The 22,935-nt window shown below is 38.0% G+C and overlaps 1 protein-coding gene across 2 annotated transcripts; it reads right to left on the reverse strand.

Annotated features, from left to right (window-relative positions):
* Positions 1-200: 200 nt before the first annotated feature.
* On the reverse strand, positions 201-7,856 carry lig4 (ligase IV, DNA, ATP-dependent). 2 transcript variants are annotated; one of them, XR_003937748.1, is made up of 4 exons: positions 7,766-7,856; positions 3,334-5,404; positions 735-1,683; positions 201-701 (listed from the first exon to the last, which is right to left on the reverse strand). XR_003937748.1 is itself a non-coding variant. In XM_030158527.1 (3 exons), exons 2-3 carry the CDS (start codon positions 5,394-5,396, stop codon positions 1,014-1,016), a joined length of 2,733 nt encoding a protein of 910 aa, XP_030014387.1. In that variant the 5' UTR covers positions 5,397-5,404; positions 7,766-7,856; the 3' UTR covers positions 201-1,013. The 2 variants fall into 2 exon arrangements, 1 of the variants encoding a protein (XP_030014387.1); XM_030158527.1 differs by having other exon boundaries at positions 201-1,683.
* Between the last annotated feature and the right edge of the window lie 15,079 nt (positions 7,857-22,935).

A 22,935-nucleotide genomic window follows, 5' to 3' on the forward strand; every position in this document is an offset into this window, starting at 1 on the left:
TTTGAAGACAGGAAAACATGATGACTTCTTTGTTGGAGGGCCCTGACTGAACCGGTTTTACCCCTGTTGAAGGCCCTCAGCCTCCCCCTGTCAGCTGAGAGCATGCTGAGGAACCAAAGCAAAGGCCATCACTTCATATTTCACTCATTTCATCTTAATTACCAACTTTAGAAATAAATCATGCACAATAGTCTCCATATTTTTATCCACGTCCATATCTTTATTAGAATTGGCATTTTAAAAACACTGAAACAATGACCTGCAAAAATGGACAGTGTGTTTAAAAACTCTGTACTGTCATTCCAGTTTTACACTACTGCTGTTTTCTGAGATTCAAAGACATGTGTGTTACAATTACAAATGTCATTTTAGATTAAATGTGAAATGCATCATCTTCTCTAAAAATAACACAAAATGTGATTCAACAGTTAAAAAAATAGTCAGTGCTTTTTGGTTATTTTCTGAGGCCTCATTTAAAACAGCAATTACTCAGGACAGAACACTCATAAAGTTGAGCGGTAATACCTGATACAGTAGACATCCCTGCAGTAGCTTTAAATACATCCCCCCATCAGTGCTGATTTTGGCATTGTTAAAAATGTGCTATTAATAGTTCACAACTAGATTTTAACATTAGGATTAATAAAATGCTGAGAAATTTGTTCCTCTTGTAAAACTTTAATCCTATGTCTCCAGTAGAACTTTGCCTTTTGCTTTTCAACTACAACTCATACCATTCCCTGCTTTCACTGAATCAATCAGCATCTCTCACCTAAAGCAGTCCCACAGCGTGTGTGATTCCAGAAGTTGAATCGAATGGCTGATCTCTGACATCCCTCTAAAACAGCATTTAAATGACACCTCTTGTCGCCCCTTCAGTGCTGATATCAGCTGCTTTTAAATGTCTTATTAATAATTAATAGCTAATTCAATGGGGAATTAAAATTTAATGCTACAACATGTACAATGAGGCTTTTCCTCCTCTGCCAATTTCATCCAGGATATCTTCACCTTTATACCAAGTACTCGCTGTCATTCATCACATACCCTGCTTTAATTGAATCAATTACCCATGAATCTGTTACAATCTTAAACTTTTTCCTGAAACACCGCCTCAGAGTGCGTAATTCCAGAAGTCTTGTTTCCTCTGTGATGACGACATGTGAGACTCCTTCCTCTAGTTTCTGCTCCACAGTTCCTCCATGGTAGCGAAACTCCAGTGCCCTGATATCCAGGCAGCTAGCAGGTATGGCACTTGTGGGATCTCCAATGTCAGCGTAGCGGTCCAGGTAAACCCTGTAAGGCCGGAACATGCTGGTTGGAAGGTCCTCCCAGCCGTAACGCTCCTCCACCCGACCCACGTTCACAGCAGTCGAAGCGTTTGCGCAGTCGATCCGGCCGAACACCTCCTGCAGCTGCTGCTCGTCTGTGTCCACGAAGTAGCTGTCGCCATAGCTGTCGTACTCCTTGGCAAAGTGCTCTCTGGTGGAGGGAGACATGTGAATCATGTGGCGCGGTTGCCATGGGACCACTTCTTTTTGGTCAAGGCACTCCAGCAGCCAGGCTGCCCAAACCACATCATGTTGGTTGGAGGAAATCAGGTTCTTCACACGCATGTTCTCCACACCAGCAATGACACAGTAGGTGTCTCGGCCGGGGTTTTGAACGACAATACCTCCGCATCTAACATGGAGATAACACATGGAATAAGTTAATTTTCAGTATAAGGATTTCTGTGAATATGTTTTAAAAGAAAATAAACACCCAGCTATATTTATTGATTTTTTTTCTAATACAGATTTTAAAGGTTCATTTTACATGCTGCAAACACCTGAACACCCCCCTTACCACCCCCTGCTGTAGCCACAAATATATCATAGTCCCTCAAGAGAGACAGTGTTTGTTTTGTCTTTTTGGTTGAGGGCATATTAACTCTTTTCCATTTTCCAACCTGGTAGGTGACAGTGATGCGCCTTAATGCTGGATGATACTCACCATAAAACAGAAAAACTATTTTACACCAACTGGAATCCTTTTAAAATGTACTGTTATTTTCATTTACTGTTATTTCTTTTCTTCATATATGTCTGTTGTGTCTTAGTTTAACTCAAGTTTAGACTGATGGAACAAATGTCTTGGGATCATTTAGTAATCAAACATTTATCATGGGTTACATGTACGTTTTCTGTTTAGATTAGGTTCGTCCTTTTGCAGTCTTTTGTTAGTTTTAGAAGATACATGAATACAGTCTGGTTAGAACGCCTTTAGCTTTCATTACAGGATGCATTTATTATGAATGTTTATGCCATGTAAAACTTGGTCAATCTCACAATGAATGTCACTGGCTTTGTGTTCATAGTTGCATTACTTTTTCACCAATATCTTGGAGTTGGACCACTGTGTCTTCTCCAGCACATTCCAAAGGTTCTCAATGTGGTTCAGGTGTGGACTGTTATACTCCCTGAACTACTCTCACAATTTGAGCCTGATGAATCCTGGTAGTATGCAATCTTTATGCTCTCATTGCATCAGTTAAGGTTAGAAAAGAACTTGTTGCTGTTAATCATTGTAGTAATAATCCAATGGAAGGCTCTTATCTATTTACTGTGTTAAATCCTAATGAAGTGCTTTTTTTTTGCTAGGCTGTGTATATTTCTTCAAAACCTAGAAGTGTAAGCAAATGTTATTTTATGTTAGTTAGAGATGTTTCTTATGATCAGACAAGTAGAATTGAGGAAAAATGGGTTTGTTTTTCTTTAACCTGCTGACAGTTTTGCTGTTGCTTCAGCCTTCATCAGAGCTGTCAAACACTTCCTGATGTGACACGTCTAAAAACAGCTGATCGGGTCGGGAAACTTTTCAAGATAATATTGAAAATGTTCGGAATGTTCAAGATAAAATTTTCAAGATTTCCCGGAATCTTGAAGTTTCCCGTCTCGATCAGCTGTTTCAGACACATCACACTGTGAAGAGTTTGGCAGCTCTGATGAAGGCTGAACCTACACTCAAAACTGTCACCAGGTAAAAAAAAAAAAAAAAAAAAAAATCTTTCCTCAATTCTACTTGTCTGATCCCAAGAAAAAATGGAAGACATGACGAACATAATCAATCTATATCTGTTATTTTACTTGGTGTCAGGACCCCCATTCTCAAGCTCTGGAGAAGTTATCAGGGCTTTCCCTTATCTGCTTATATCTTACATTGTTGTACTTAATCTAAAATAGCTGTAATATAATATTTCAGATGAAAACTCTCCTAAATTTCACAACTGAACCTTTAATTTCCACTATGTTAACTACAGTTCTCTCATCATTCCATATATGAATCTTTTACCTGGCCACGCCCTTCTCCAGCTCCGCCTTGGGATGATCCTCAGTGCCGTTCAGGATGCAGAATTCCACATCTTCAAACATGTCTGTCTCCTTGGTAACCCCAGACAGGTCCTGAGGCTTGAAGTGATCGATAACCCCAACCACCTTCTTCGGTTTGACCGCCTGTTTGCGCTTCTTCTTCTCTGGTTCATCATTATCAATACGCACGTGTCGCGAGGCCAGTTTCCCAGATGCTTTGCTGCGAAACTGGTCCAGCTCAGCCAGAGTCATGCACTGGTGCCACTCCTTGTCTTCGCGAATCTTCTCAATCCTGGGGAAGCGTAGGGTGCAGTTTGTTTTGTACATGTCACTCCCCACAATTTCAGCCGCCTTGACCTGGAGGATGACCGAGTTGCAGGGTTCAATGTAGACTTCTGGTTTCTCTGTGCCACACAGGATGGACGCTGGTGGGTCGTTCTTCCTGTAGACTTTCCAGTGCTTTGCTAGCTTTAACCCCAGGTCATATAACTCTTTCATGGTGTAGCCTGAGCCAATTCGACAGATAGTGTGAAAAACTGAAGGTTTCTCATCAGGTTTGGGAGCTTCAGCAACAGCGCATAAGAAATGGGACATCATACCACCACGTCTGCCTTTACCCCAGTATCCGCCAACAATCAGCAAGTCGAGCTCATCCATCAAGCCATCTACATACTCTGGCTTGATTTTCAGCCATCCCTCCCCACGTTTGTCGGGTTTGTAGATAGACGAAGGATCCTTCACCATGATTCCTTCTTCTCTGCCGTCTATGGCTTCATTGAGGGCATTCACCACCTCCTGTGTGCTTCGGACTTCAGTTTTTGGTACCAAATGCATCCTTCCCTTGACTGGGGTGAAAACAGTCTGCAAAGTCTCATAGCGCTTTTTCAGGGTTTCCTTTCCAAGCTTCTGATCGTTGACTAACAACACATCAAACACACAGAAACATGTCTGTAACTCAGAGTCATCCATCAGCCTCTTGATGTCAAATTTGCTCCCTTTCTGCATGAAGTTCTCTGTGGTCGGGTTGTATGCCATCATCTCACCGTCAAGTATACAATTCACAACATGGCTTTTGAAAACATTGTGGATGTAAGGTGTCAGCGAGCCCTCCAGTGGTGACCCTCCAAACTGCTGTGTGTATTCAAAGGCATTTCGGCTAAAGTACTTGTACACATCCCCATCTTTGTGCAGTTGTATGCGTTCTCCATCGAGTTTGGTTTCAATGTAAAAAGGGCTATTACCCATCTGTTTCTCAATATTACGGATGTTGGCCACAGCTGCCAACATAGGCTTGAAAGCAGAGAAAAGTCCAATAGAGACTTCACTCAATGACACAGAGGGGTTGTGGAGTTGTTGGCAAACCTTATTTAAGTCTGTGCTAACATTGTAGAGCTCAGCTGCATCCGGGTGGAACACTTGAAGAACAATTTCTTTGCTGATCCCTAGCTTCATGTCCTTCAGAATCATCCTGATGAGCCATTTTTGCTCAAGAGCTGAGCTCTGGGTGATGAGGTGCAACAGACTCTTCCTTACAAGATCCTTCTGCTTGCTAGCATTGTTTATGGCGACAGAGTCCAGGAAGTCATTGACCTCTTTGATGCTAAGGTTTCCTTGGCCACTGCAACGTTTCTTCAAAACAAAGTATGCCATGCCGGCAAAGTCTCCAGCTTCTCCTTGTGATGTGGTTGGAGCTCTGTAGTTCAGCAGTTTATTAGCCTCTGGGCCATTCTTTGGAAGGCCTAATACGTCTATGTACAGTTTGGCTAACATGTTTTCTTTGATGCCATATGCCATCCGCTCTCGTTCAAAAGAGGGAACAATGAGACGCATGGCTGGGTAGAAGGAGTCTGTTGTTTTGGGGGTGTCTTTGTGGAGGGCAGAATGAAACTTCCTCCATGACTCAATGAAATCCCCAAGGATTCTGGATTTTTCTGGACGAGTTTTGGCCTTTTGGATTTTCTCTAATGTGGTGCAAAGGTGAAGGAAAGGGACTTGAGCAGCAACAGATGGTTGACCAGAGGCACCACTTTTAGAAGTCCCTTCCATGGTAAAATCTGCAAAACAATAAACAGTGTTGGACAGTTACTTGTAAATCTATTAGGTTATGGATTAGTAGTTACCCATTTTATAATGCAAAAGTACTGCAACTATTTTATTTACTTTAAAATAGGGAAACATCAATTTAATACATTCTTGATTACTTAAATGTTTTAACCTGGTCAATGAAGGTTAAAATGCCTAAAAACAAATTTAATCCAACACTGCAGAGTAATTTTACTGACTTGCTAAAATTTTAGAAGTAAAGTATTGAATTTCCACATTGAAATGTATTGTCCACTCAAATTCGGGTGATCTGCTCTGTTGTTATATACAGAAGTAATACAATGTAATAATCACCAACATTTTGAATAGTAAATGCAATTTAATAATATATATTTCTCTATCACTGATTAAAATCACATAGATTTTTCTAATATAATTACATGTGTAATGTAATAGTTAAATAATGTAAAAAAAACAAAAAAACAAAACAAAACATTATCCCTTCATTTACCTATATTTTATATCATGGTATTGCCGCCCAGAGTCCCAAAACTTTTTTTCTTGAAACAGATTAAGAAATCTTGAAATATACATTTGAAGACCTTAAAAAGACTCAAAGGAAGAAATGACAATGAAAATCATAGCCCCAAACAAAAGAAAAGCAGTCTGTTAAATAGATACACAATGGACACATTTTTTTAGTTTAAAATATCTTATTACTAAGGCTGAATCTGTTTCTGATTAATGGATCAAACTAAAATGGAAAAGTAATTAGCAGTTTAAGTTCTTTTTTTTTTTTTAACCTAATCTTCACATGTACAGTGCATTCGGAGAGTATTCACAGATTACATTTTTATTTTAATTTCTGACTTTCTTGTGTTACAGCCTTATTCCAAAACAGATTAAATTCATTTCTTTACCTTAAAATTCTCCACACACCTCATAATGACAAAATGAAAAAAGTGTTTTTTTAAACTTTTGCAAATGTATTAAAAATAAAAAACAAAACTGTAACATGTACATAAGTATTCACAGCATTTGCTGTGACACTCAAAACTGAACTCAGGTTCATCCTGTTTCCACTCATCATACTTCAGATGTTTCCACAACTTGATTGGAGTCAACCCTGCAGTAAATTCAGTTAATTGGACATGATTTGGAAACACACATACACCTGTCCATGTGAGATCTGTGTCCAGATGGAAGCCCCTCCTCAGTAAAAGGTACATGACAGTCTGCCTGCAGTTTGACAAAAGGCACCTGAAGGACTCTCAGACCACAAGAAACAAAATTCTCTGATCTGATGAAACACAGTTTGAACTGTTTGGCCTGAATGCCAAGTGTCATGTCTGGAGGAAACCACACAGCGCTTATCACCTGCCCAACACCATCCTACGGTGAAGCATGGTGGAGGCAGCATCAGGCTGTGGGATGGTTTTAACAGCAGGAACTGGGAAACCAGTCAAAGTTGAAGGAAAGATGACATAAAGAGACATCCTTGATGATAACCTGCTCCACAGAGCTCTAGACCTGGGAAGGGGCTGAAGATTCATTACACAGTCAAGATACCAAAGCAGAGGCTTCAGGACGACTCTGTGAACGTCCTTAAATGTCCCAGCCAGAGACTTGAGGCTGTAATCGCTGCCAAAGGTGCGTCAACAAAGTACAGGGCAAACGCCTTAAATACTTACGTACATGTTATATTTTCGATTCTTATTTTTAATACATTTGTAAAAGTTTCAAACAAACTTTTTCACTTTGTCATTATTAAGTATTGTGCGTAGAGCTTGAGGAAAAATTAATTTAATTTGATTTGGAATAAGGCTACGAATAAAGGAACTTAAAAAAAAAAATAAAAATGCACCGCTGAATACTGTCCGGATGTCCTGTAGATGAGGTCAGGCTGTAACATGTTCTGACATGTCTGTGAATGACAAAAAAATATCTGACAGCACACGGACAACTGTCTACAGAGGATATGATATTCAGTAAACACTTATTTGACTTGCATCTATACTAGACAATACTGTCACATCATTTTCCACAGATCTTAGAAAAAACATTTTGGCGTAAGACAGAAAACCACAGGATCCCACCTCCTGTTTTACAGCTTCAAAATAAGTCATTGTTGTTGAATGACATCAGCGTTTAAAATTAACTCGGACCATCACCGATAAACGGTGTTCCATGCAATAAATGTGTTTTGTCTTTTAAATTCTGTTTATACAAAATAAAGGTAAATTAAATAACCACCCCTGCTTTCATTTTGAAAACAAACCCAAATGTACTGTGTCATCTTCCAGCGCTATTTGGAGCTAAATATCGATACTAGTATGCTAAATATGTTCATATAAATGAAATGTAAGCAGTACCTTGCTCTTTGTATCCTTGGAAGAGATGGATTGTCACATTTTTCTGAATGAGCTTTCACAAAACACTTCCTTAAAGTCCAGTGTGTTTCAATATAATCTCTCCCCTGGAAACAGAAGCAGAACTTTTGTTCCTTTTACTTTTTGGTCGCGTTATAAGCAAGTAAACATTAGCCTGCTTAAGCTAAGTGTAATATTAACCAGGAAAAAATAAATTATAGAATTAAAGGGTGTGAGTTTCAGAATGTTGACTCCAAAAAAATATTTGAGACTGTTATGTAGCTGTATAGCCCACGGAATTGTGTCCTTTTCAGCTAAAGTTTGTTTGTATTATTATCGCCCATTTGTAGCTAATGGGTTTCATTAATATATTTCAGGTAGCAAAAGTGAACATGTAGTTCACGGATACCAGATTAAAACAGCCGAAAAGACAGACTTTCCATAATATTCTTGTTTGTTTTTTATACCAGCAGAGGGAGACATTGAAGTACTGCAAAGATGAAGAGGCACAGTCAAGTGGTTTGTCCTGGGTCTGGAGCCAGTGAGTAAGTAGTAAACTGTAGTAGTGAAATGAATGCATGTTTGACCTTCATCACAATCGCATAAAACATACAGAATTTGTCAGTGTTATCACTTTAGTCCTCCCTAGCCAGACTGTAATTATTTTATGTGTTGTCTGCCTGCACTGGTAATAATGACGCTGATGATTATTATGATGGTAAACCAGATGGACCTGAGATGAACTGAAAGATACTCATGTAATGCTATTATAACACAGTTGCACAGGAGGTAGTCCATTAATCTGTGTTATTTTATCTCCTGTGGTCTTAATTTGCAGATGAAATAAGTCCGGGGGATTCAGAGATGTGTGGGAGGTTCATGTTCAGTCTTCCTGAGTTTTCTTCAGCTTCTTTACACTTTATCCAGGTAAGTGATTGTGATGTATTATTGTAGAATTTGTCCACTACCTCTTAAATCAAAGCAGTTCAAAGATTTATAAAGATATTTTCCCAAACTAAGTATTACATGTGATAATAAGGACTGTATTCAAGGTTGATTTAGCATGCAGAGTTTTCCCTTGATTTCTGGGAGGTTCTGTCATTGCAGTCAGTCATGGGGATGTTGTTATTTGACCAAAAGATTGTGCATTTTAATGTAATAAGTAACAAATATCATAACAACATTTAGTCTAAAAACACATCATAGATTTTCTCATTAGATTTAGACTTTCACAAGAAAAAATGAACCCTGATGGTATGATATCCTCAAGTAAACCATAACATTTTTAAGTGTTGCAAAAATTATGACCAGAAACAATACTGAAAATATCTAAAGTGTAACCATAAATTACATCTAAACCTAGATTTCCTCTTATGACAGGTACTACTCTTTTTAATATGGCATGGATTCTGTGAAAAAACTATTATATTAACATTAAAGGAAGTCCTGTATTTTACCAAGATCAATGAGACTTGTTAGTTGTGAATACAAATTATGTTTCCTGAATCATATCTTGTATAGCAAATGATTTCAATTTATATTTAAAGATTTCCAGACTAAACTAAAAAGTTACGTTTCTTTTGTATACAAGGATTTTATTCAAGGATGATTTTGCAATTTTCATGTACCGTAGTATTTAACAAGCAGATAAGCAAAAATGTGGGGATGATTAGAGCTACGGCTAGTCATCAGAGATTATTCTTTACCAACAAGGTCTGTCTATTTTTCATAAAATAACTGGAGTTGTCGAAAACACCTGGATTCCCTCGAGCAGTAACCAGTGATATTTTACAAAGGATATTTGCATGTGCTATGACAAATATTCAGATAGTTCTTGCATGTGCAGATACATGATGGCAGAAACATCTCACACTCTTAATTGGTTTCATACCTTTTAACCTTTTTGTCGGTTTCAATCTCACACTTGTTTTGATGTTCACTCTATTAGTCAGTAGTTGTGTTGATGCCAAGTACATGCCTTTACTTGTAAAGTAATACAAAATAATTCCAGTGACATCTTGTTCTCAATCAAAAGTATCTGAGGCTTGTACCAACGTAGGTTCCACATTACACAGGTCACATTCCTCACCCACGCAGCGCTCCTTCCTCAACATGAACCCAGTGCCTCTTTCTCATTTTTCACGCTCATAAAAATTTGTCCACATTTATTTGACGGGTTGACTTTGACTACTTTTGTCGATTGAAAGTCTGTGCATCCCTTTCCGGGCCCTTAGTGCTCTTCTGTCAGTGACACATAAACCTTTGACCTCTGTGTGTGTGTGGCAGAGAGGATTTCCCCACAGGGATCAATAAAGATCACTGGAAATTTAGTTGAAGAACGAAAACATCCTGTACAACGGAAATGTGAAAAAGTCCCAGAGGCGATAATATATTTAAAAGAAACAGGAAGTGAATGGACTCTATTTTGTTATGAGTCATTAGTATTCTTAATTTCAGTTATTTCATTATCTCAGGACTAAAACAAATTTAATATAGACACTATACTCCCCCATCATTGCAATACTTTTTAAAATTTTGCCTTGTACACATTTTATTACCTTGTATATGTCCTTTTTATGTTGAATATGTTTCTTGTTTCTGTGGTATAGAGTTGGCCTTTTGTATATTTCAGTATTGCTTTTAGTTTTGTACATCATCAGTATTTTTCAATATGTATTTTCAGTATAGTTTTGTGTGATAGTTGTTATATGCAGTCTTTGTTTTTGCACTTTAAGAATCTGCTGCTGAGCAGAACAGAACTGCTAATCAGATTTTTATTTTTCCTGTAACAGTGACAGTAAAGTTCTCAATAGTGGTATAACTGTGAAAACAGAAAAATGTCACAATAAGTACAATGAATTTAGCAAATAATGAACATGGGATACTTAAGAAAAAGCAATGGAGGAAAATAAATGAACATAACAATTAACATGTGCTAATGCAAATTGCAAATGCTAATGATGGTGTGTGTATTAGGATGGGTAAAATTTCCCTACAGGGATAATACAGTGAGTTAACTGTTAAAACCATAGAACCATTAAGAATAATTTGGGCATCTGAAATTTAAAGAGACTGAATCAGCGAAAAACAACTATAGTTAGAGGTAACATGTTATGAAATTGATGTGTTGGGGTTTTTTTTTGTTTTTTCACTTTAAATTACAGAAGCGTGGTGATAGACAAACACTATATGACATTTGCAGGGTATTTAGGTTCTTAGATGGCTTAGGTGGTGTGTAGGTTCTTGCATTTTCCATAAATTGTTGTCTATGTGGAGCAAAGAAAGTTTTTGAGTAAAAAATATCTTACTTAGCATCATTTTGGACCATTATTACCTCATTTTTGTACAGAAAATCAATTAAAATTTTTATAGAGTATATTAAAAAAAAAATGAAAAAAAAATAAATAAAAATAAAAAATAATAATAATAATAGAATTCTTGATGCTCCCCACACTCATGATTTTACATTAATTTGGTTTAGGTGCTGTCCAAAGTGTTTGGATGCTGCAACGTCTAAGCTTTTTTAGGGAAAACAAGGAGGAATTTACTAATAGAATTTAGAGAAGAAAGCAAAAAAGAAAACAGGGGAACAATGCTCGAGGACTGAACCAGAGCAAATCTTGATGAAGGGACTGTCAAGTACTATGGGGCTGCTCATCTCACTTTTTCATTAAAGTGTGCTGCTTCCTTCTGCCGACAGGGGGCGGCCTCTGCCTGTGCAGGATTAGCGGATCCCCGGTCACACGCCAGCTAGAGTTGTTTACTTCTCTGCTGCTGCTGCTACTGCTGCTGCTGCAGTGGAGGATCCTGGGATATGTGTGGGGAGGGAGGAGGTCCATTTGGAGCTACTGTGTGCTCTTGCATTGAACTTGCTGTGTTTTCCCTCTGCACACGCACACAGCTCAGTGCAGCGGAGGGGACGCTGACTGGATGAAACTACTGTACGTCTGTGTACTGTATTTGCATGCACCTGTGCTCAGATGAGTGTGTGCAATTGTGGGAGTGGGTGATGCTGAGCAGGGTGCAGCTCTACCGCCAATACCACCAGCCTGCAGTAAACAGCCTGTCATACTGTCATGCAGCAGGCAGAGGAGTTACATAAGCCCTGCTGGATGTGCTGCTGCACTGCAACGACCGTCAAGACAGTAAACAACTGACGTCACTGCTTCCGTGGCATGCATCAGCTCGCATCGGGACTGAGAGAGAGAGCAGCAGGAGTAGAGGTGGAGGAGAAAAGTGTTTGTAGTGTATTAGCGTTTGGATGAGTGAGATTTTGGCATTGGAGCATAGACAGAAAACGAGTGAACTGAGCAGAGTAATAGACCCTAAAATCCCCACGACACGGCTGATGATTAAACAGTGCGTCAGTGTCCTGGTCCAGACTGAGCTGTTGATCATGTGTGGCTTTGGAGACAGTTCTAGACGCTTCCTGTTCCCTGCTGGTTGCCAGAAGGCTTCCCATTGATCTCATAAAATGATAATATAACGTTTCTCAGACCATTGTTGATGGTGCTTATTAGATAACACAGGAGGAAGTAAACACATGCAATGTCACTGAGTGTCAAATTCAGCACAAAATGCTGCAAAATGACATGTTTGTAAGTTGTACAAGGCACCAGCTGCAGATTTGTGGCCTAACGTAGCATACTGACAAACATAAACACAATGTGCGCATGAGCTTGTGTTTTTAGTACAGTATGTACCCTCACATACAGTGCCTAATGTGTGTTCCCAGCAGTTGTTTTATAAACAGTGAAAAAAAAATGCTGCGCACTTGCCAAAGCCGCCTTTTCATTCACCGCTGCCTCAAGGCATGATTGAACTCCTCACCACATAATCTTACACAAATGTCAGGAGAGATGAGCACAGGGAGATCCTGTTCACCTAAATTGAAGAATACTAAATATTATACTGGACTTTTATTCAACTAACTGAGCAAACTAGACAGCACCCAGTGACCTTCGACTAAAATTAGATAGACTTCACACATCACTGCCAATCCACGCTCTGTCCTGCCCCGACTTCTTTTTTATACCTGTTTAATAACCGTCTGTCTCTGTGTGTTATAAGCGGCTGTGTCATAACAACCCTTGCTCTGACTCGCCGCTGTTATGAAATTGAAATTCCACTAAAATCCCTGAGTGCTCTGTGTTTTCATCAGTCCTTCTGGCTTCAGACTGCCCGGACAAGCAGCTGACCTGTGTGGCAGTCTTGCCTGGTTATATTATGTGACAGAATAGTCCAAGGGTGTCAAGAGGTCATCCTTGCAGTGACCCTGACTTGGCCTTGGCCTTGGTTTAACTGGAAACCATGAGATAACAGGCCCTACAGTAATAAATGTGAGGTAGATGGACTTAAAAAGAAGGTCAGGGTTATATTTTGAGCATCTAAGAAAAAGGTAGAACTGTAGTTTATGTAAAGGGCTTTTAGATTGTTGAACCCAACTGCCCATAGCCACACAAATATCCAGTTAATATGTACTGACATGATATTTACCCTCCTATTATGGTTGAAATGATTTGACAGGGAGGCAGTTCTTCACTGGTCTATGACGACTTCTCATGGATGTTATTATTCATTCATTATCTGAACCCACTTTATCCTCACTAGGGTTGCAGGGGTCTGTGGAGCCTATCCCAGCTACTTATGGGTGAAGGCAGGGTACACCCTCAACATTTCACCAGTTCATCGCAGGGCTGACATAGAGACAAACAACCACTCTCACATTCACAGCTATGGGCAATTTGGGTTAACCAGTTAACCTATCAGTGCATGTCTTTGGATGGTGGGAGGAAGCTGGTGTACCCGGAGAGAACCCACGCAGACACGGGGAGAACGTGCAAATTCCACACAGAAAGGTCCCACCCCCATCGACTGGTGTTGGAATCGAACGTGCTGTGAGGCACGACTGCTATCCACTATCCACTGCACCACCATATCACCCGGATGTCATTATGTCCAAAGAAAACTGAAACAGAAGAATACATACAAATGAGAAAAATGCCCGACCTAGAGCAGATCAATGCAATGTATTTTTTTTCCTGTGACAGTACTATCATTGCTTGGAGAAAAAGTTTCTCTCTCTGGTCTTCCATCCAGTCCTAGTTTCAACATTAGGATCTGCTTTTGATTGGCTTGGTCTAATTGTTCATAAATAAACTTTGTGATCTCTGGTGGGAACCGTACTGTTTATCTCCTCTGAGTATCAGTAGGCCTCAGGGCTCTGCTCTTAGTTCTGTCATGTTTTCTAGAAGCTTCCCTATGACCTTGTTCTGTGCCTTGACTCGTGTAGTACGCTCATCATACATAGTTAGACATTTTTTAACTTTTACCAGTAAGGTTTTTTTTTTTTTTTTTTTTTGTCAATTTTACAGGATCTGCTTTATTATACATATATTGTACAGATAATGAAGTGCCAGAACATTTATTGACAATGGAACACAAAAAGTAGGGAAAAAAGTGCATTTCTGTTTAAGCTTTTCATTTTTTTATAGAAAGCCCAAAAAGCAAACATGTAAAAACAGAAAATACGCAAAGTTGAAATGAAATGATGAAATACAGTTTTCTTTGTTTCATGCAGCTGTTTTTCTACAGGTGAAAGGAAATATGATTATCTTGATTATTAGGTTAAATAATTTCAATAGGCAAGGCAAGGCAGGTTTATTTATGTAGCACATTTCATGTACAAGACAATTCCAAGTGCTTTACATAAAGCATTAAAAGCATCACAGCATGGAATAATAAATATAAGCATGAGAAAAACAAACAAACAAAAAAATCAGATAAATAGATAAAACAGACAAGTAGATAAAACATACAAACTTTTAGCTTAATAGGGACAGTGCAGATCTGAACTGATGAATACAAACTCTATTGAAATGCAGCTGAGAACAGTTGGGTCTTTAACCTGGATTTAAATAAAATGAGTGTTTCAGCCGATCTGAGGTTTTCTGGGAGTTTGTTCCAGACATGTGGAGCATAGAAGCTGAACGCAGCTTCTCCATATCTGGTTCTGACTCTGGGAACTGACAAAAGACCGGATCCAGATGACCTGAGGGGTCTGGTGGGTTCATACTGGATCAGGAGGTCACTGATGTATTTTGGTCCTAAACCATTCAGAGCTTTATAGACCAGCAACAGAACTTTAAAGTCTATCCTCTGATGGACAGGCTGCCAGTGGAAGAACCTCAGAGTTTGACTAATTTGGTCCGCTTTTCTGGCCTTAGTGAGGACTCTAGCAGCAGAGTTCTGAATGAGCTTTCAGTTTCAATTTCAATAATTACAATTAGGCGATTAGTTAATTATGTTGACAGTATTAGCATTGTACCAAAGACATTATCAGTTTCACCCTTTTTTATGGATCTGCTCCAAAATGTAAGTTCCCATACTCAAACCCCTCACCAGGTTTCATAACATTGGCGTAGTTGTTTTTACACAACCCTGCTGACAGACAGATGGACAGATAAATAGGAAGGTTCACATTACATCGGTTACAATCATAAGGTTTACATCTCAGCAGCGTCGGCCTGAAACACTTGCTATAATCCCAGCACTTGCTGTAGGTTACCAAGTAGCACATAATGTATATATGACACTTGAAACTTGAATGAGCCATTGTCAAGTCTGTCAGCTCATTGTCACGTACAAACCAGAATGACTCGTCTTCAAGGTAAACATGTTATCCTAGCGGGCGTTCAGCATCAGTCAGATCTGTACTGTTTGTGCAGAGTCTCACTGGCTCAAACTGGAAAGGTTCCACGAGTGATTATGTGGCATCCTCTTTTCAAAGAGCAGAGAAAGAGGGAATCAGTGAGGAAAAAGCATAAATCAGAATCTCTTTGGGTAATTTAATTTTGTAAACTGAGATAGAAAATGAACATACTGCCTCCTTCCAAGAAAACATCTTTATTAGTAAATGTGGCCTGTGCAGTGTGATGCATAGGTTCTATTATACACACATAACATGACAATACTGATGTATGAGCCAAAAATTGCCATACAGCTCTTTACGTACTTTTTAGAAGTGCAGAAACAATGCTGTTATTTATGGAATAATTAAATGAAAACAAGCAGACAGGAATTCCTTCTATGGGAAACTATTTCAATCCGTTGTTACAGTTTCTAATATAAGCCACTTGATTTTGACGTTGCCTCAAATGCACTCAGTAGTGTGGTCAAACTGTTTCCTGTGTCCTCAGACATGTGATTGCACCATTGGGCTGATCCAGTTTACAGTCACAGAAGAAATTGTTAGACCACCCTTGTTTTCTTCAGTTTCTTGTTCATTTTAATGCCTGGTACAACTAAAGGTACATTTGTTTGGACAAATATAATGATAACAACAAAAATAGCTCATAAGAGTTTGATTTCAGAGCTGATATCTATCCATTTTCCATGGTTTTCTTGATAACCAAAATCACCTCAGTTCTTTCATCAACATCTATGGCATTGTACTGCCAAAAACAGTGCTTTTAGGCATTCCATGTTTTCTTTTCCCTCTGTTTTAGTCACAATACACAGGAATTAGCATTTGATTGCATAACCATTGTTTCTGATGACCTTTGATGGTCTAATAATTTGTTCCGTGGCTGTATGTTGCTTCTCAACCTGTAAAGTGCCATTATTGACCATGCAGTTACACAGCGCTGTACATTACACACTTATTAGCTGTTTTCTTTGAACTTGTTGACTGATAACACTTTCTCAACAGTATCCCTGGCTGTTCGCGCCCATAATCGCACTGCTGAACTCCGTCACCTTTGTTTACTGTAACATCGTCACATTCTGTATGAATCTAAGAGCTTGATAAGACCCTCTTGTGCACGTTATGCAACCTGATATACTGATTTATCACCAGGTGTGTTTTAAGGTGCATAGCTCTTCTCCAAAACAACACATTACATAATGTTCAAATTAGCCACATTGCAGTGTTATGACACACCACAGTATCATTGGGTCAAACAAACCTGGATTTGAAATTGAGAAATGGTGCCAAGACGGTGAGCAGTGGAGTTTGGTCCTTCGTGCTGAGCTTTGAACTGTAGTTATATTACTGGATGTTTATTCACTTTTATTAATCTATTTGTTGCATTATCCTAATGCAGCAGACTTTAGCTGAGCATAGGGAAGTCATTGAAAAGCCAAGTCAAGCCAGTTTTATTTATGTAGCCAGTAGCACAACACAAATCACAACTGATTGACAGAAAAATATGCTGAACATATAATCATATTTGTACACAAATGTTAGATAAAAAAAAGTGTATGTTTTCTGCAGTACTAGTTGGGTGTGAATTTGGATCAGTGACTGTTTGTATGCACATTAACTCATAAAGACCCAAACATCCATCACCAACAAAAGCATCTACTGATCTAAACTGTTTAATACCTGTTGATCCACCTATCCTATCAATACATGGTGTAAAATGCAGTTTGTCAGCTTTTCATGATCATCAGATATGACCCATTTGGATGTTCAGCGGCTCCGCAATGAATGTGGAAGCACCCTCATCTTCTACAACACTGATTCACCAGTAAAACCCATGGAGTTGGATCAATGACAGTGGATGGACACACTTGGTTTATGGTCAATTAATGATAGATTTTGTTGAAAAAGTCACTTTTTCTTCAGTTTTCTCAGTTTTTGACATAATAACTCAACTTTAATCGGAGCATTTATGAACATCTACATGATCAGTGAATTAAACACAGTAAAATACATGATTTATACTGATAAAATGCAAAATACAGAGGATCATTTTATAATAAATGGCGATTAGTCACTTAAGAATGGTTAGATGTAGAGAAAATTTCACTTGGGAACTGCCACAAAAGTAGCACTGGGTCTTTATGGGTTAATATAATAAACTGTAAACTAGAATTCATCTGATATTCTAGTTTTCATGGATCCATGCACACCAAGTTAAAAATGATGTCTTTTCAAAGATCTTCTACTATATGAGCTCAGCCTCCTCCTTTTGTTTCATCAAACATAGTCTCAAAAAAGGTTGGCTTTTTGGTATTTGCTCATAAATCCTCCATAAACCTGTGGATATCCTGGGTCATAAACCTTAACTGTAAGTGCTTTTTTTTTTCCCGACCACAAATATTGATTTTTTTTTTTTCCTTTCGAGCAGACATCTCTACCAGAGTGGGTCTTGGTCTTGATCTTGGATCTTGGTTCACAACCTGCAGTAAAAGAGGCACATTAGATTCAGTTTGTAAATGTGCTGTATACATATCCAAAGTATCCTCTTAAAACTGGAATAAAATCAGCATAGCCCACATGTCTGAATCAGAAAATGCTGTTTACATGAAACTTGTCAAATTCAGAATATTAGTGTGAATGCAAATGTTCTCAGTGTTACCAGATATATGATAATTATCACATTTGTACAATAAACTTCCCCTCTTCATGATGTTTTACCACTAATACCAAATTTAGTACATTAGTATTTGTACATAGAATTAGTCACATTTTAATGAATTTCCCAACATTATTAATGCACTGTTCACACTAATACACATATTTTACATTGTTCTCTATGCTTGAGCTTCTCGTCCATGCGTTGAAGAGGTTTTAGGTCACTTTCTTAAAACTCCTTGCAAAGTGAAATCTCCGGTTTGTGTGTAACTCTGTGGACAGGGAAAACGAAGAGATTAGAAAACAATAGTGTCACATTGCAGCTTGCACTTGCCTGTTGTTGCTTTGTGTAATGAATATACACCTGAAACATCAAATACAGGTCAAATACAGGTCATACAGATGTGTAAGTCTGTGTATCACCTGCACCTATCAGACATACCAGTATTGTGGCAAAATGTATATCTTGTTAAGAATGTATGTTGATAATCCAAACTTAAGTTTTATATTTATAGTTAATACTTGACCTACATTTTTTTTTAGCCTCTGCATGTGTTGTGTCCAATATTATCAGCTATCCATAGTTTAACGTCCCCCAAAAGCGATGGTTTGTTTGAGTATTAGCAGCAGGTTATAGTCATTTTTGTGTGTTAGGTTGGACAGAGATATACAGTCGCGGAAAAAATTATTAGACCATCAAAAGTCATCAAAAACAATGGGTATGTAATCAAGTACTAACTCCTGTGTGTATCATGTGACTAAAACAGACAGAAAAGAAAACATGGAATGCCTAAAAGCACTGTTTTTGGCAGTACAATGCCATAGCTATTGATGTAAGAAGTGAAGTGATTTTAGTAATTATTAAGAAAACCATGGAAAATGGATAGATACCAGCTCTGAAATTAAACTCTTATGAGCTGTTTTTATTGTAATCATTATATTTGGCCAAACAAATGTACCTTTAGTTCTACCAGGCATTAAAATGACCAAGAAATTGAAGAAAACAAGGAGTGGTCTAATAACTTTTTCCACGACTGCATTGTAAAAGTGAAGGTTATGTGGACAGAATTAAAAAAAAAAAAAAAAAAAATTAAAAAGACTAAGGCAGAGTACCCAGAGAGAACTTACCCACCATTTAATAGGTTTACTAGTCAATCTAAATCACCCATAGGTGCGAAAGTAGGAGTGAATGGTTGTTCATCTGTATATGTTAGGCCTGCAATGAACTTCCCACATGTCCATTGATCCTCTTAGGGATTAAAGTGTTCGGAAAATTAATGAATTAATGAAAAAAAACAGGAGGAAAATACCTGTTTCGAAAAAAAAAAACATATTAATGTGGACAGGGCCTAAAATAGTCTTTGAATGCATCTCTCCTCACATGATATTTCTCCAACCAATCAGCACTCTCAAACTGAAACTATAACCACTTATGAACCAGTATCATATTAAGTGCAAACCTTTTGTATATCATAATTATCTTTAAAATATGACCATTTAATGCCTCTGGCGCAATGCTTTAAATTTCTCTTTCTGAATTTGCTTTTATGTATCAGCTGGAGGTTAAAAATGAACCATTGTTTTCCACAATATGCATATGCAATATACAATGCATATCAAGTATAACATCACAAAACACAATATCATAATAATTTGTAATGTCCCTTGGTAACTACAATCTTCAACATATGGTCTTGGTTTTATTTCACCACAAAGGCATTAATTCAGATGAGTTATTGTGTACTACGCCGGGGCAGGTTTAATTACTTTAACAGTAGCTTTAATGCATGCACTGGGACTATTAATAAATCAACAGTGTACTCGCTCTGTTTATTGCTGTGTGATATCAGCATATATTTTGCTTTCCTCAGGCGGGGACTCTGGCCCTCAGCATGTGGTGCCAATCTGAGGCACTTGGCACTTATGGTAATCCCATGAGCAACTACAGTCTGCTCATTTACAAACAATCATTGCTCACTATCTCTCCCTGGCTCGATGGCATGTGGCACTTGTGGCTGTGCTGTCTAAATGTTTACCTACTTTTTAAGAATACAAATGGATAAAATATGTCAGTGAGGGGTCATTTTATCAGAAAGCATTCAGTGTCAGCAACTTGGGCAACAATAAGCCGTCTGAGACCCCGTTCACCCTGCAGTTGTATCCTCAGCAGGACATAAACAAGTCTCAAGTTGGTGTTTTGTTTGGGGGGGGGCTTTTTGGACGTTGACTGCAAAACAGCCAGCTTATAAACTGTTCTGCTCATGACACCTCTAGCATGAGGTATGAAAGGTCACATTCTCCTTACGCCGCTTGTGCTTAATACTCACATAATCTTAGGTTTACTCTGTTAATTCTGACATCTTATACCAGCTTCCTATGGCTACTACATCTATTCATTGTCATTATCACTGTTTATTTTAGGGGTGTTTGCACTTTTGCGTGACCTATTTTTGCGGGGGTGCAGTGTGTGGTTCTGTTGCACTGTGCTGTTAGATTTGGTGGTATGGTTTTGGGTATGCTGGGTATGTTTGCGTGCCACTGCCTAGCGCTAAGCTCCTCTCAATGTGTGTCTCCCTCAGCTCTGTCCTGCCCTGTAAGCATTAACCTTACTGCTGTTTGTTGCTTAATGTACTTGACTGTACACATGCCCCTTCAGTGACCCAGAGTTAAAGAGTGCTGGTGTACTGCTGACTAAGATTCCATAGGCACTAACCCAATACCATTAATAGGATTGGGCAGTAACAAAATCTTAGGGAGCTGTTGGTTAAAAGGTCATATATGGTTAGAAAAACTAAGGGCTTTATTCAGACTGTTGGCAAAAGTGACTTTTTTCTGATTTTTTTTTTTTTTTGTTCGTTTGCGACTGTTAACAACCAGTACCCTGTTTATGAGGTGTATCCTGGATTTGATTGTATTCAGGATATGCCGTTTACATGTTAAACACTAGTAACACTTCTGGTTACTCATTACTGCTGCTATTTGTGAGTGTGATGTTTACAATATAAATAATTTGTTAATATAATCTGATATCTAAGTAAGTAAATTTTATTTATAGAGCACTTTGCACAGACAGGGAGTCACAAAGTGCTTTACAGTGCAAGACAATTAAAATACAGTTTAAAACACAATTTAAAATGCAGTTAAAATACAGTTGAAATGCAATAAATACATTAAGTGTAATGTCAGTAGCTGGTGCCTAATATTATAGTTTTTGTGGTTACTGCAAACAGGGCCACTTTGGTTTATAACACACTTGGTACTATTGAATGACAACATCACATTGTGGATCTGTCTTGAGGATCTGCTGCTGTTGAGGATGGATGTGTTATGATGTAGTTGCTTTCCCAACCCTTTTTTTTGGCCTTGCCTGCAAATTTCATGCATGTATGCTGTGAAATTGACCTATTCTGTTGCTTACCAACAAGGAGGAAGATCATTTCCTGTACATAAGAAATGTGAAACATCAGAAAGACATGAAAGGAGGACTTTTGTGATGCTAAGATGTTAAAACATAGAGGTAAGACAGTTAACTGATTACTAGTTAAAACAGTAAGCCTAATGAACATAAAGAGATGACTCATTTTCACTTGAAGGAGGGATTGGGAGAAGGTTTATGTTTGATTTCACTGAGTATGCATGTTCCGTTGTGTTCAGTTAGTGTTTTAAAATATTAAATTGTGTGACGTTCACCCCCTCTTTAAGTGGTCCTTTTTTATTGTTATTATAAGATAGATAGATAGATAGATACTTTATTAATCCCGAGGGAAACTGGGATGCACAATTGCAAAATTCTTGGCCTGTACCTACATTTTGGCTGACAGTCGATGCTAATACAGATGTTATATTTTGTTTCATTATTTTATTTTTGTTATTTATCCCTCCTTGTCAGAAAGGTCATTATAGTAGCATTATTAATCATTATTTATATATATATATATATATATATATATATATATATATATACATGAATGATGTACTTTTTATTTTAAAGTCTTTCAATCCTTCATCACATTATTTGTGAGTGAAAATGGATTCAAACACACAACTTTATGAATAAACCTTTAATATAACACAACAGGTAGATATCTGCAACTGCCATTGATGAAAAGACATATTTGCCACTACCAATATTTGGCCAATATATACAGTCTGTGCCTAATAATTATTTTGAATTGGATGGAGGCGATGATGATGTTCCAGCTAAAGGACTTCAATGTACTTGATGGATGGATGGATGGATGGATATGTGGATAGATGGATACGTAGATAGATGGATACGTATATAGATGGATAGATTCCTTTTATTGTCATTGCAAATAAATACAACAAAATTTCAAATCACCAAGTAAAAATGGGACCCATAAAAAAAGTATAAGAACAATAAATACTAAAGAATAAATTATTCCATTCGTACTCCACACCCACATTACAAACATGCATGGAAAACAAACAGGTAGTGCCTGAAAATATACAGTGATCATAGCCATAGCCATTATTATGGACAATGGATTATTTAATAGCCAAAAGTCACTAAAATCCTGATTTTAATTACCGTAAGTACTGAATAGTTGATAAGTATTCATAAAGCTGACTGCAGTGCACAAACAGGTACATAAAACCAGAAATGATTCTAGTATTACTGCTGAATTAACCTGGATTTGGTGTTTCTCTTAAATCCAAACTGACTCCTTTTCTAGTTTACAGTAGGTTCATGCTCCTTCACTAAATACACAGAACCTCAACAGCATCACAGTCCAATGCCTCATCTCCAAACCACACAGTTTATCTTTACATCATACAGAAAATGGACAAA

Source organism: Sphaeramia orbicularis, chromosome 2 (assembly GCF_902148855.1).
Source record: "Sphaeramia orbicularis chromosome 2, fSphaOr1.1, whole genome shotgun sequence".
Lineage (NCBI taxonomy): Eukaryota > Metazoa > Chordata > Actinopteri > Kurtiformes > Apogonidae > Sphaeramia > Sphaeramia orbicularis.